Here is a 14,183-nt window from a genome sequence, read left to right on the forward strand (position 1 = left end):
CAATAAAAGTTACTAAAACAAATTCTTGAGTAGATATTAAATACTTACCAGTGGAAAGCCGAACTGAGGCTTACATTTCTCACCTTACTCGCAAACAAACTTTACACCTGTGGTTCATGATAGACACGAGGTGGAGGCCTACATCAAAGCCAAATATGTGGATCGCCGGTTTGTACGTCGGCCGTCAGACGAGGAGCTTCGCAACAAAGTGGTTACTCTGAGCAAACAAGAGAAGAGGCTGAGCAGCAGCTCTGATCATCTGCCCCCAAGACCGCCTCCGCCTACACCCAAACTCCGACCTGGTTCACATAGCTCAGGACAGACAGGTCAGTAGTAGCGCACACAATAACCTTTCCCTCATCTCTGAATAACAGATAAGACATGGGATCAATTTTACAAATCCCAATTAAGTATACAGCAACAAGACCCAATTATTACAATCAGTTCATGTCCAGTGCTTCTTAAGAATCAAAATGACACTGCAACAAGAAGGCACAGCCGGTCATCTTGTATCTCGATTTTCTTTGCAATTAAGAAGCGTCCACCCATCAGCATACTGTATGTTCTTTGTGAACAGCATTATGTCTAAGCCTTCTTTGCCTCCCATTGCTTCTCGTAGTCTGTCTCTTCCAGTGTCAGCTGAGCTGTTAGTTAAATGATCTGTGCTTTCACCCTGCTCTCTTCTCTTTCTCCTCTCTCACACTCTCTTCTTTCTTTCCTCTCCTGGCTGTTCTGTGCTTCCGGACTAACCCCTGCTTTCACCGCCTCCCCGCCCCCGAAACCCCTCCAACCTCACTCTGACACACAATTTACACACCTTACCCTCCAATATCCAACCTCCCATCATCCTATGCGTAGCCGTTGCCAGTGGCTCGGAGGCCCGCCGCGACTCTCTCTTCTGTCCTGACGAGCTTGACTCGCTCTTCTCCTACTTTGACAACTCCTCCAAGCTCAGGAGCAGTAAGTACTAAATGCTCAGAGTTTCGCTTGCTTCTCCACTCCCTCTGTCCATTCCTCCTCTCTGCTTTTTGGGGCTGTGGAATAATTGCCCTCTGTCTCTTCCTCATTTCCTTCCCAATGGGCCATCCCATCATGTTTAGATCATTGCAGAGCATACCATGTTTTGTTTTTTTTCCTTGGGAATAGGGAGTGTTTCTCTCACACATGGTTTTGATCAGTGTCTGGTGTTTGCATTTGTATCTGTCTGTCATGTTTTTGTTATTTAAGGGAACTGAAACATAAGGTGATGGTGATGATCTGTCTCTTACTTCTCTTTTTGTTGATTTCAGGGAACTCTTGTTCTCAGCTACTTTACAAAATATTAGGACCACCTGCTCATGAAATATTTGAGCAGGCGATGAGATAAAAATAAATTCAGTATGTGTTTTTCTATGGACTACAAAAGCAACCAGCAGGAAGCTGTTTTTTAACACACACAGTGTCCACAAAAAAACTGACCCAGGCTTTTTGCTTTACAGTAAAAAGTGCCGACAGTGGGATTCAAAACAGCGCTGATGGAAGCAGGGAAATGCTGGCCACCACTCCATCCAGTAACAGCCTTGCAGATGCAGGTGAGACCAGTGAACACATACACACACACTCCATGTCCATTGCCACTGAACAAAAGCAACAGAACTCCTTTGAGACAGAAGTCCTTTGCACACCATAGTTTCAAATTCTTTAAGAAAACATTAGATTTTTTATTTAAACCTGCAGTTGCACTGCTAGATTCTCGCATGTTTACATCCTGCACAACTTTGTCACCATTTCCCAGATGCAGCCGAGTCTCCACCCATGGCCATGCCTGCAACACTTCCTCCTCCATCACCCTGTAAGGAGATGGTTTTCTATGAGCCCAAAGAGTACAGTCCAGGTCTGCAGCTGTTCTGGGCTTCATGTGCACGCAGTCTGCCCGACATGGCAGAGGCCCTGGCCCACGGAGCTGAGGTCAACTGGGTCAACACTGAGGACGAGAAGAGGACACCGCTGATCATGGCAGTGCAGGGTGTAAGTATGACCCCGTTTAGACCTGGTAGGAATGATTTGTGGAAAAATCTGTGATTTGACCATGGCAAAAGAAGACATTTGAAAACATCGTTGAGGTTTTGAGGTTTGAAAAAACACTGATCAACGTTTTTTTGACATTTTATGGACCAAAAGATTACTCGAGAAAATAATTGACAGATTAATCGATTATGAAAATAATCATTACTTGCAACCCCAGTCTGCTGTCAGTGTGTGTGTGTGAGTGACAGAGACAGAACGAGAACAAAGAGTCGAGAGGAGTCGAGTGAGTCAAAGCTCCCCTTGTTCTGAAAAATGTTTTAACCATTAAAATAAAGAAATTAAATGGCCCTCAGTGGCTACGAATAAATTATCGTATGAGCACTGATTAGTAAACTCCTGGAAGTCTCTAATCTGTCCTGAGGACAGCTTTTGTGACGCATTTAGCACACATTGGGACCATTCAGACCTATGGCTACAGATGATCCAGTCAGTGTGCTATTTACTGGATAGTTTTCAAGACCACAAATAGAAATGACAGGAAATTTGTTCCTGTTGTTGTGGGCCATTTAACGATGCTTAGAAAATATTTTTTAAACACCCAGTGTGTCATTTCTGCCGCCAAGGGTCTCTTAAGCAACACAACAACAAAAACACCTGCTTTGATGATGTTGGTAATGAGAAGTCGTGATCCATTTGTGACAAATACACCCAATAAAATAATAATTAAAAAAAACAACAACACACAGTTTATTAGTAGGACTGAATGTTTCCTTCCCCACTCTGATGTTTCATGGGAGGTTTAAAAGTTATCACAAAGACAGTAAAGTAGATGTCATTGAAAGGAAAGTGAAACGATCCATTACCTTGAATAGAAATACAGATTTAAAGTGTTGGAAAATTGGCTAATGTAAGTAAGTAAACTACCTAATGTTACACATTAGAGAAATGTTACACATTATATTTTAAGTATAGTTGGATAACAGTCAGTACATTGTTGCTTAGTAAGAACGTGAAGTCATGTCAGTGTTGTGATGAACTTTCAACTTGTGTGATTTCATTGTTCACAATAACCTGTCTGCATTGCATATGTATTGATGACATCAAGACCTGTGCAAACAGTGCATTTTGCTTGTGTATGACTTTTTATATACATATATATATATATATATATATATTTGTCACAGACTTTGTCCAATGTGCTGTACATTTATTTTCAGGGTTCACTGGTCACCTGTGAGTTTCTGCTTCAAAATGCAGCTAATGTGAACCAGCAGGACGCTCAGGGTCGAGGACCCCTCCACCACGCCACCATGCTGGGACACACGGGGTCTGTTTTCCACATCTCCACTACTGTCATTACTCCACCAACCTCTCACTAAGAAAGCTGTTTATTTGAAAAGTGTTAAATAACTGTAATCATGTCTGGTGTTTGTTTTCCAGGCAAGTGTGTTTGTTCCTAAAAAGAGGAGCAAACCAAAATGCTGCAGACATCGACGAGAAAACGCCATTAACTGTAGCGGTGGAGGCAGCCAACGCTGACATCGTCACTTTGTAAGTGTCATCATACCTATCATCACTATTATTAGTTATGATATTCTTTATTTGATGTTCTTTTTTCTTGTGTTATAATGTTGTCTTAGCTCACACTGTTAAAGTGACACTGGATGCATTGTTGTGTTGCTACTTTGATTTTTTTTAAATGTAATGCACTCAACATTTGTGTGGAAAGGAAATGCTACAAAAAATACCAGTTATTATGAATTGATTTTTATGTAAAGGGATAACGTACAGTTCATTTGTCATTGTTAGCGGATAAAAACTGAAAAGAGGAAAACAAAAACCAGCTATAAAACTGACAACTAACAATGACTCATGCATTACTCCAACTATATATACAGCTGTCTTACAAAATGCAGAAATAATTTGGCTTTAGTGGTGTCGTTACACTGCACATTTTTCACCACAAGGTGTCACCACTTCAACAGCATAGAGGAAGAGAAGAATCAGATAAAGTCCGTAATGTGTTTAAAACAATGACCTGTTTCTTTATGTTTCTTTCCTCAGGTTGCGACTTGCGAAGATGAACGAGGAAATGCGAGAGGCGGAGGGGCCGTACAGCCAGTCAGGTCAATATAACACCAACAGCCCCACTGAAATGCAGTACAGGAAGTGCATGCAGGAGTTTATTAGCCTGCAGCTGGATGAAACTTAAAAAAATATAAAAATAAAAAATGTCCGCACACTTTCAAACAAAAGAGCAACCGACTGTGAAACCACAGGAAGTGTAAAGCCCTGGTTTCAGAGTCAGATACTTAATTCTCTATTTGATCACAAGGTAGAAGCAATTTATTTTTAAGAGATGTTTGTTTTTGTTGAAAACAATACTGTTTTTGTTGTGTTCTGCTGCCACTCTGAATGCAAACTCTTTTTTTGAACCATGTGCTGGGTAAACTGCACCTCAGTGTATAGTTTAGTGTTAGGTGCTAGACTGTGTTAATGTGACAGGGTTAAAGCCGTTGACTCTGGACATTACTGTACAGTTTTGTTCCAAAATGGAACATCCACCCTTTTCAGTGAAGTGACTGTAGAATCTTTAGCACAAAATGGGGAAAAAAACAAAAAAGGTGTCACTTTTTACTCCAAGGCTTCAACTGTCCTAACTTTCTATTACGTTTGTTTACGCCCTCTGTTTTAGAGGTGTCCATTGATTTATAGCCAATGATTTTTATGATGGGCAGAAATATTTTTCATCTAATAATGTTCAATACCAATCACGGTATATTTGCAAAAACCGGTAAATTCCACCAGTTTCCAGTTACACTCAAGGCAGGTTCACTATCTGGCAATAATTCTGACTTTTGAATGATATTTTTTTCAATAATACTATCATATTAGAGAATGATTATGTGTGTTTTTAAACAGTGTTGTGTCCTTTGTAGATTTCACTCCCCGGATGTAATTGATGCACATTCCTTTTAATGGTTATGCAACTATTGTTCCTTTACCCATGAATGTAAAGCTCCCATTTCAAGTCTTAACCATTTTCAAGGCCTGTTTACTTATTGGAAGTGTTCTTTGTCCAAAAACAACATGATGCATCTTACTCGTGTGACATGCCTGGTCTGAAAACATGACTCCATTTTATCTAGGAAGTGTATCATAAGTATACAGAGTGTATATATGTTTGTTTATAGTCTGTGGCAGAATAAGCAGAGTTCAGAGTGACTCTGGTTGCACAAGAGTTAGAGCGGTTGAAGGTCACATCCTTGACTTTCTCGAATAGATTGTGATGTATTTACTTCCTGTTACGACAATAATGGTCCTGGTTATTAGTCAAGTTATTAGTAAAGTGTGATTGTAAGTTTCGCTGCAATCGGGGGGGGGATCCAGAATTGTAAAGTTGAAAGGGCTTTTTAGTGCCACGATGTCGAATGTCGGTCAACTGTAGACAAATCATCAGAGCATCGTTAAGCCACACGTGCAATAGTCTAGAAATATGTCCACGTATAGCTTTTTATCACCTGATATTAATAGCTTATATTTATATTGATCTTATGTGAGCTTTACAAAGAAAAGTAGATATTCACAAAGAATGTGGCAGAAGGTTCGTTTGGAGCTTCCTTGATAATGTCTGATGAAAAAAAAAAAAATCCCAAAGTACTACAGTTTCATCTGTCATCTCCTCTCCATGCTGCCCCTCATCCTGAAAGCACCGAGTAACTGCTGAATCGCATGCTCAGAGCAGCGCCCCCTGCTGCTGGCAGAAATGTACGTCACGTCTTGAATACGCTGGTCTGAATAGGATTTCACGTTCTCAGAATTTTAAAGGAAAAGGGACTTGTGCATTTACGTGACACGAGATACTCGTAAAAACTTCTTGAAAGTGAATGATGTTCTCTGCTCATTTTTCACTTTTTATAGATGAAGACAGGAATGTTTTGGACCTGCAGCGTGAAATTCTTTTATTATTTATTCTCTGTTTTAGCTAGTGCAGTGTTTGTTGATGGTGTGTGATACAGAATACATTTGCCTGCAGCTGTTGCCTTAAAGGTCAACAGCAGACACACCAGTAATGACCGTAGGAGGTCGTGTTTAGCAGAAGAGGCAGAGTAGAGTCTGAAGTATGTGCTTCCAACTCACCGAACGATCCTCGTGTTGCTTTACTTTGCGAGAGGATTGGCCTTGTGTCGAGCATCAGCTCGCCGTTCTCTCATATGCACGAGGGTCGTCTCGATGGCACTGATGAGGGATATTCACGTGTGATGATGATAACCACAGCAATCATCCTTCCAACTCTTTTTCTTTTTAAATAGAAATCACAGTTCCTTCGACTCTGGAGTGTTTCTCCCTCTTCTGTGTGTAGAGGCAGAGCAGTGAAGTGGTTCTCAGCGCGAAGGCTGATTTTTGTGGGCATTCAAACATGGATTTACTCAATTGCGCAGTGAATATTTAGAGATGTATTTTTTTAATTCTCTTTTGATATTTAAATAAATCTATTTTTTAATGTGTGTCTTCTGTTGAAAAGAAAGAAGCTTAAACTGAGAATTTGGACTCGAAACAGTCTGAGAACTGCTACACTCTTCTTTCTCCTCCACATCTCTGTTGGTTCTGTATTTTTGCTTCTGTTTTCTCACTCTTCTCCCCAGAGTTTGTGCCTTTCTTCTGTTCTTCTGTTTTCTTTGGGGCCAACGCAACTGTATTTTTGTACATAAGATCCTGCACTTTAAAACACAATACAGTTGTTGACAAAAACTAATCCCTGTGGGCTTGTCTTTTCTTTCTGAGTCAGTCTTTTCTTTCCACTTACTGATGAAATGGCACAAACATTTGCCTCTTGGCTCTTCTTTCCTCTGCCTCTGCATTGTTCTCTTTCATATTTCGAGCCACGCAGAAACTCTGACAGGTACGGCTGACTTTTTTTCTTCTTCCCTCTTGCTCTGGGGTCTGTTTCAGAAATAGGACTGAACAATTAATCGAAATCTTATCAAAAAATCGCAATACGGCCTACTGCAATTCTAAAATCGTGTGTCAAAATATGAATTTAGAGTAGTAGTTATTTTACTGAAATGTACACATCTTATTCTACAGACTGCAGAAATATCACACAGTAATCAATTTGAAATGTGTTTTTTCAAATGAAAATGAGAATAATGATTTAAAAATTACTAGTATCGCAATTCCTATCAAAATAATCGCAATTCGATATTTATTCAAAATCTTTCAGCCCTATTAAGAAAGCAAGTTTAGTGAAAGCTCTGAGTTTATTAACTCTGAAATGAGGGAAACGAAGTGTTTTCTCTTTTTTCTGAATCAGGCCCCAGACGACACTGTGCAAATCACTGCTGATCCACACCTGCATGTGGAGGCTTTAATGACTGTAACACAGCAACCTATTACTGTTGTTATTATTATTATTATCTCTGTTGTCCCTCATGTCTTGTCTCCTCACTGTCCTCACAGGAGATGAAACCTACCAGGACATTTTCCAGGACTTCAGCCACATGGCCTCAAACGACCCGGAAAAGCTCAACCGCTACCAGCAGTACGACTCGCAGCGACCCTGACGCGACGCTGCACCAACACCGTCCAATAGCACTTAGGAAATAAAGACACTGTCCGCACCAACCGAGCAGAGACGTCTTCTGCCTCCACCTGGAAAAGTCACCTGATCATGTTCCCCTCCGAACATCTGCCTTAAAGCCGGTTAGTGCCACCACAGCTGGACATGGCTGAATCTCCTGTCCATCAATTTCATTTTGATTTGAAAGGGGAAACCTCACCCTTTTCTTTTTATTTTCTTTTTTTTTATTAATAAAACTGCGCTCCTCAGTAGGATTTACTGCAGTAAGTGAATGGTACAGTGTTGAAGAGAAATCAAAGAACATCAGGCGGTGATTGAACTCTGTCTGAATGTAGAGCTCCCGTCGGGGCTGTGGGTTATTTTAGCAGGGTTACATCAACAGAAAGCATCTCTTTTTTTTAAACATTAAAAATCAGATGTGCGTTGCATCACTTGTAAAGATAGACTTAGTTACTCCTTTTTAATTTTTAAGCGCTTCCTCTTTCTTATAGGATTGTCTTGATGAGTTAAAGCGTTGTTTTTTTGTATCATGGTTTTGTTTTTAATGAGCTCTCAGCTGTGTATTCAAGTGTTTGCACAAATGTCTTTTTCTTAAACGGCCACTGATGTTTTCCACTTTTGATGGTAAGACTTTGACGTGTTCTGTGTACAGTGATTATGGAAGTAAACGCTTTGTTTACATCTTCGGTGTTTGAATAGATGGTGTTTTTTTTAAAAAGAAAACGATTGTTATTTTTGGACATTTTCCTTTTTAAATGATTTTAATTTTATCAGCTGTGATTTTTTTTTTGCGTGAGTCAGAGCAGCTTTGCTGTTTTGTGGAATTGAAATAGCGAGAGATAATTAGTAGATCTGGTCTCACGCTGATGTAGGACTGAAAAATTAAGATGTCTTTTGCTCAAACGTAATTTATTTTTACAGGTTCATATTTTTGGAACAGTTTCTTCAGACATTTTTTTGGAAGTGACTGTATATTTGGTGATAATTATTATAGGGGAAATATGAACAGCTCCTTCTAAACTTTCAGTGAAGTTGTAATCCGAAAGATTTCAGTCCTCATGGTCATGGTTACCTCGGTAACATGGATGCGCAGTAGCAGTCACTCTTCAGCCGTTAGTTGTGGTGAAAAGGACGGTTATTTTCTTCATCGTCCTCGTGTTAAACTGCCGCAGCGTCACTCGTCCTCAATATTTACATTTTGTAGCGAGATGTGATGTGAGAGGAAACATTTGGCCGATGCAACATGGGATACAATTCTTGTACATTTTGTACAGATGCATTAGAACCAACGTATAAAGTTAGAGGTACTTGAATCATTAAATAAGCTTTTGTATATGCTGTTCTTGGTATCTTATCAGTAATGTTAGCCTATTTTATACATTGCCTGTCTGTACACCCATTATACATGTACTGTATATTCTACCTGTAATGTTTAAGGACTTCAATACACATGGACAGAGTTGATTCATCACTGAATGTTGATTCTTTATTTTTGCCTTGTGGCGAGATTTGATTTGAGCCTGTGAGCGTCGTCTGGCTTCGTAAAAATTCATTACACTAATGTGTTTGTGAGAACAGAACTGGTGTTTAGTCTCACAGACCAGATATGGTTTTTTTCAGAGAACATTATGACGTTAGATGCTCATCTAGTAAAAAAGTTACTGCTCTAATCTGATCTTTTTTTTCCCTCTGTGTTGGACCCTTTGTCATCAGGATTAAAACATTTCATCCATTTTCATATATTACAAATGTAATATGTCAACATCAGTCCCCAGTACTTGTTTAAAAGTACAGATGTAAGATAATTAGGGAAAAAACACATTTCTCTCCTTTTTCTGAAGATTCTCCCCAGCACTCCCACCCTTCCAAAGGCAGAACATTTCCTCTGTAATCACCACTGAACACAGCAAAGCAGCATTTAATCAAGTCAGCCATTGTACTCTAGTTCTATTAGCAGTCCCGCTGAACAGGCCTATTATGTTTTGCCTTTTATAAACAAGATCATTTTCCAATTTTGGGTTCCAAGGTTACAATCTGATCTAAGAGACTAAATATACACAGCACTGCTCTGTAGTGACTCTCTTCCTCTTCTCTGTATTTTAACTATGATACAAACTCACAAGAGTCATGATGTAATTTATTATAATTATAATAATTCTCTACTCTAGAGGTTTGTAACTCATACAGAATCCATGCTGTTGCTCTGAAGTAAAGCACTTCGGTAGAAGTGTCTGTCCAGCAGAGGGAGCGCTGCTGTAAGTCTGATTTTTATTGATGTTTGATAGAGAGCAGCTGAGGTCATAAAATGTTTTAATCGATTCGCTCTGTTCATTTTGGCCCCGTGTCGGGGTTTTTGAACCTCACCTGAACCTCACTTTGTTTATTTCCTGCAAAGTTTCCTGACGTGAATCTTGAACGTGTTTAACACACGGTTTAACTCGAACATAAACTGACACGGTGATAGAAAAAAGATATTACATACACACTAATTAAATCATCCCCGTGCCAACCTTCATGGACATATTGTCCAGTCTCATTCCATTGTTAATATGTCTCTTTGATCCTGCAGCTGTTAAATTAGAGGCATGCAGGCCAGTAGTGCCCGTCACTTATAGTGAGTTATTGTCATGTGTGTGTGTATAGTGAGCCAACGTGTATGTTTAGTCTGCTGCAAGCTTACGTTTCCAAAAACATATGTCTTTATCACCAGCGATAGCACCTTCATAATTCACCTTAATACTCCAGGACTCACTCACTCGCTCACATGGGAGCAACTGGACATAGGACACATCCCTCGCAACAAAAATTAAAATTATTTTCAGTTGCCTTTGTCAAAACAGTTTCGAAATAACTGTTGCCATCTGGGGAACTTGTAAACACCTACAGTCCCACCAATACTGACCCACTTTTCAGCTCTGGCTCTAATATTTAACATCCTTGTAAACAAACGTTTGACTGCTGGACAGAAGATGTTCCGTGCTCCAGTGAAAAGTCCACTCTTTCTGCGTTTGCACTGAAGCTTTTCAACATCACACCTGCGCCTGTGTTTCATCACACTGGCCCTGTAATGTAGGAGATTTTATGAACATCAAACTTGTAAAACAAAGCATCAGTGGCACCACTGCCATACAGCATAATAATCTAACGTGCATCAGAACTAAATAACAAATAAATCAGATTAAAACATCTGGAGTGTTCTAATCTTTCTGGCATTATAGAAACAGATTATGATTTCCTACTGTCTCGGAATGTTTTATTCAGATTCAGAATAAGACTAGTAGTCAGAGTATTGCTCCATGTCAATGTATTTGTTGTTCTCCCGAAAAGTTGGTGTCTGTAGACTGTAGGAGCCATTAATGTTGATTGTTTGCATGTCATAATAACAAATAGAGCTGCTTTGCCTTCACACACACGCACATTCATGCAGATTCAAAGAGCCACAGAACAGGAACAACAAACATTTATAGTGATTTAACTTCAGCTTCAACATTATTATTATTGTCCCAAAGGAAATTAGATGTGCAGCAGACAGCAAGGCTTGTAAAAAAAAAAAAAAAAAAAATACTCACTGAACCAGAAACTGAAAGGATAGAAAAATACAGTGTAAAGTCATGTTTTGTCATGTTATGTGATGTACACGGGTAACAGGTGGAAACATTAGAAAGTAGCAATGGGATGAACAATAAATAAAATAGCTTTCCACCGGCCACACAAATAAAACAGAGGAAACTCTTTTGACCAACTTTGTTTCGGTTTTTACTGATTATTGAAAGACTGCCAGTCATTTTAGTTACTTAGAACTCAACTGAGGTGAGATTAAAGGTCACCTGTCGCATGCCAGCCCCGCCCACCTTGCCTCTGTGCCTGGCTCATGGGCTTTGCTCAGTGTGTCGGCCACCACGTCTTTTCCAGGAAGTCTGTGGTCTGATCGCCTGTGGAGAAATGAAGAGCCGTCGCTGGAGACGTTTCCCTCCATAAAAAAACGCCATGTGAAAAAACGCACAGAGAGCCAAGCCCCATTAATGACGCTCACACTGGCAGAGACCAAACTACACAATATAACAAATGACCGAGTCCAGCAGTGACTGAAGTTCTGCTTTCTTCAAACAAATAAAAAAGACTCCAGTCGGATGAGATCATTCCACTTCCTTCCCACACAGGAGTCCAAATGGAATTACACGACTTTTGATTTGCACCACATCAACACACTGACTGCATCGTTTCAGGAAAGTTTTAGTAAGACCGGATCGTGTAAACTGCAAGTTCATGATTTATTTCTTGACGAGTTGGAGGTGTTTTTGCAGAGCTTCTGTCCAGACCTGAAGGTGCAGGACACCATCTTCTGTCCAGACGTGATGGTGCAGGACACCTCCTTCTGTCTAGACCTGCAGGTGCAGAACACCTCCTTTTGTCTAGACCTGATGGTGCAGGACACCTCCTTCTGTCCAGCTGCTGCTGTTTGACTCCACAGATTCACAAATTCAAAACGGTTTCTTCATCCTAAGGGTGCCAAAACAGAAAATAATTGAGAAGCACTGACATAGAGTAACAATTCATTGAATAGCCACCAGGGGGTGACACTGCTGGTTGCAAACAGAACTAAGTTTAAATGGAAGTCTTCTCATTTCAAACATTTTCCTGAGGATTAAATTATCTCTAGATTCAGATCTTCAATAGAGTATGATGTGATAACATTTTGTAAATTATTTTCTCTTTTAGTGGAAAATAGATGATGAAGTGTGACTGACAGCTGGTATCATCCAATAGGTGTCAGGTGTGGTCTGTGAATCCCCAGTTACACAATCATAGGTCAAATCGAGACTCTTGAGGCTTCACAATAAGTTTGGTTTGCAAGTGGAAGATCACATCCAGGACCAAAATATTTAATTGTTTAATTGTTCAGTTTGCAGTTTGTTAAAATACTTTGAAGCGTAGGAAGATGTTCTTGGTGCTGAAGTAGAAATATTTCGTCTTAAGGAACATGTATGAAGAACAGTTGTCATAGAAGAGCCAATATAAGCACTTGCTCTCTGTAAACACACCTCAAAGTCTTTCCTGATGGCTTGAAACAGTCAAGCGGACGTGTAGAAGTCTAGTTCTCTCTTATGGAATGGGCCCTTTGTGTAGCTGCCATTTAAAAATAATCAAATGAATGATGACCGAGTTCCATTTGGCTTCCTCAGTTCTATGATGCATGCTGGTTCATCAGTAACACCGTGTTTCTCATGTTTCTGCTGCTGTTCACAAGTATATACACACACAGGAACTTTGTTGTTGCCTTGTCTCGTACTTTTTCTTGTTTCTTTGCTCAAACCAAAAATAATAATGACTTGAAACGATGTGTAGATGTTGAAGTGTGTGCAGGATCAGCTCAGCTCTGTGAGTCAGGACTCGATCAGTCCAACCTTCACTTCTCTGCCTCAGAGAAGGAGAAAAAAAACTCCAGTCTGCAGAAGAAAAAAAATCCTTCACGCTGGCAGAAATACCCGTGTGTTTGTGCGGTCTCCAAATCCTCAGCCATAAACGCTGATGTTTGCTCCACCCATGTTCACACTGAAGAACACTGATGGTTCAGGTTTCATATCTTGGAGCAGTCTTGTACTGGGAATCTAAACAGTTCTGCCTGTTTTCTCCAAATGCTGGTGATGAATGGACAGAGGGAATGAATGAGCGCAGTGTTAGTAGAACACTCTCATGTCCTCCATCACTCTCTCACACTCAGGTTGGGTAAAAGGTGGTGGCAGTGGCTCAGGGTGTTAGACACTGAGTAGTAACGTGTCATACTTTTACACCACCTTCACCATCCTGCACATCCAAGTTTCATGCTCCAGATGTTTCCAGAATAATCAGACACAGCTGCACTGACTGAGATTTTTTTTCTGATTGAAGCCTCCCCAGAGAGCAGTGCTCCACACCGCCGCGAGCGGTCAACGTTTCCATCAGGTCTCCTCAGCTGCTGCTGCTGCCCCTCCACCACCAGGTCTGGTGTCCAGCTGTTCTGACAGCCAGAGGAAACCAAACCTTCTCCTCCCAGCAGCAAAAAATACAACTCATACCCAACGTTTAGCTAGTTCTCCTGACAAAACCAGTGGATTAAATAATAATCAGCAGTTAGATCAAAACCCGATGACTCCACACAGCTTTACAGAGTGTCATGTCATGTGAACACACAGCTTTACAGAGTTAAAGGGGTTTGGTATGAAGTGTCTGACTTATATGACATGAACACATTAACACAGCTAATTCTCTCTTCTTTTTTTTTTTTACATCCTGTTATAAGGCTGAAAAGACGTGCAGTAGCTGTAAATGCAATCCTGAATCCATCATTCTGACAGCAAGCAAAGGCCCAAAAGGGTTGATTTGGAAGCCATCACATACACATATATGAAATGAATTAGAATCCAAATAAAACCCAAAAGGAGTTAACGAAGGGATGCTTTGATTTGATGGAGCGAAGATGGAGTATGGGAGGGCTGACAAACATGTTGCTATTGCCAAATTTGTTTTCATGCATTGGAAATGTATGTTCAAAGTTAAAAAGAGCATGAGAACATCAGCCCGGGAGTGACAAATAACATGTACGAAATTGATGATG

The 14,183-nt window shown here is 40.2% G+C and overlaps 1 protein-coding gene across 1 annotated transcript in view; it reads left to right on the plus strand.

The window, feature by feature from the left end:
* LOC310925628 (arf-GAP with coiled-coil, ANK repeat and PH domain-containing protein 2-like) overlaps positions 1 to 9,005 on the plus strand; it is a 42,960-nt gene extending 33,955 nt beyond the window's left edge. The window contains exons 17-23 of the mRNA XM_083887615.1: positions 124 to 326; positions 1,479 to 1,571; positions 1,775 to 2,007; positions 3,225 to 3,334; positions 3,448 to 3,558; positions 4,072 to 4,133; positions 7,468 to 9,005. Of these exons, the coding sequence (XP_083743741.1) occupies positions 124 to 326; positions 1,479 to 1,571; positions 1,775 to 2,007; positions 3,225 to 3,334; positions 3,448 to 3,558; positions 4,072 to 4,133; positions 7,468 to 7,571 (916 nt within the window). The 3' untranslated portion in view covers positions 7,572 to 9,005. The remainder of the gene's footprint in view (positions 1 to 123; positions 327 to 1,478; positions 1,572 to 1,774; positions 2,008 to 3,224; positions 3,335 to 3,447; positions 3,559 to 4,071; positions 4,134 to 7,467) is intronic.
* The last annotated feature ends 5,178 nt before the right edge of the window (positions 9,006 to 14,183 follow it).

The sequence above is a fragment of the Microchirus variegatus genome (assembly GCF_963457635.1).
Source record: "Microchirus variegatus genome assembly, chromosome: 4".
NCBI classification, from domain to species: Eukaryota; Metazoa; Chordata; class Actinopteri; order Pleuronectiformes; family Soleidae; genus Microchirus; species Microchirus variegatus.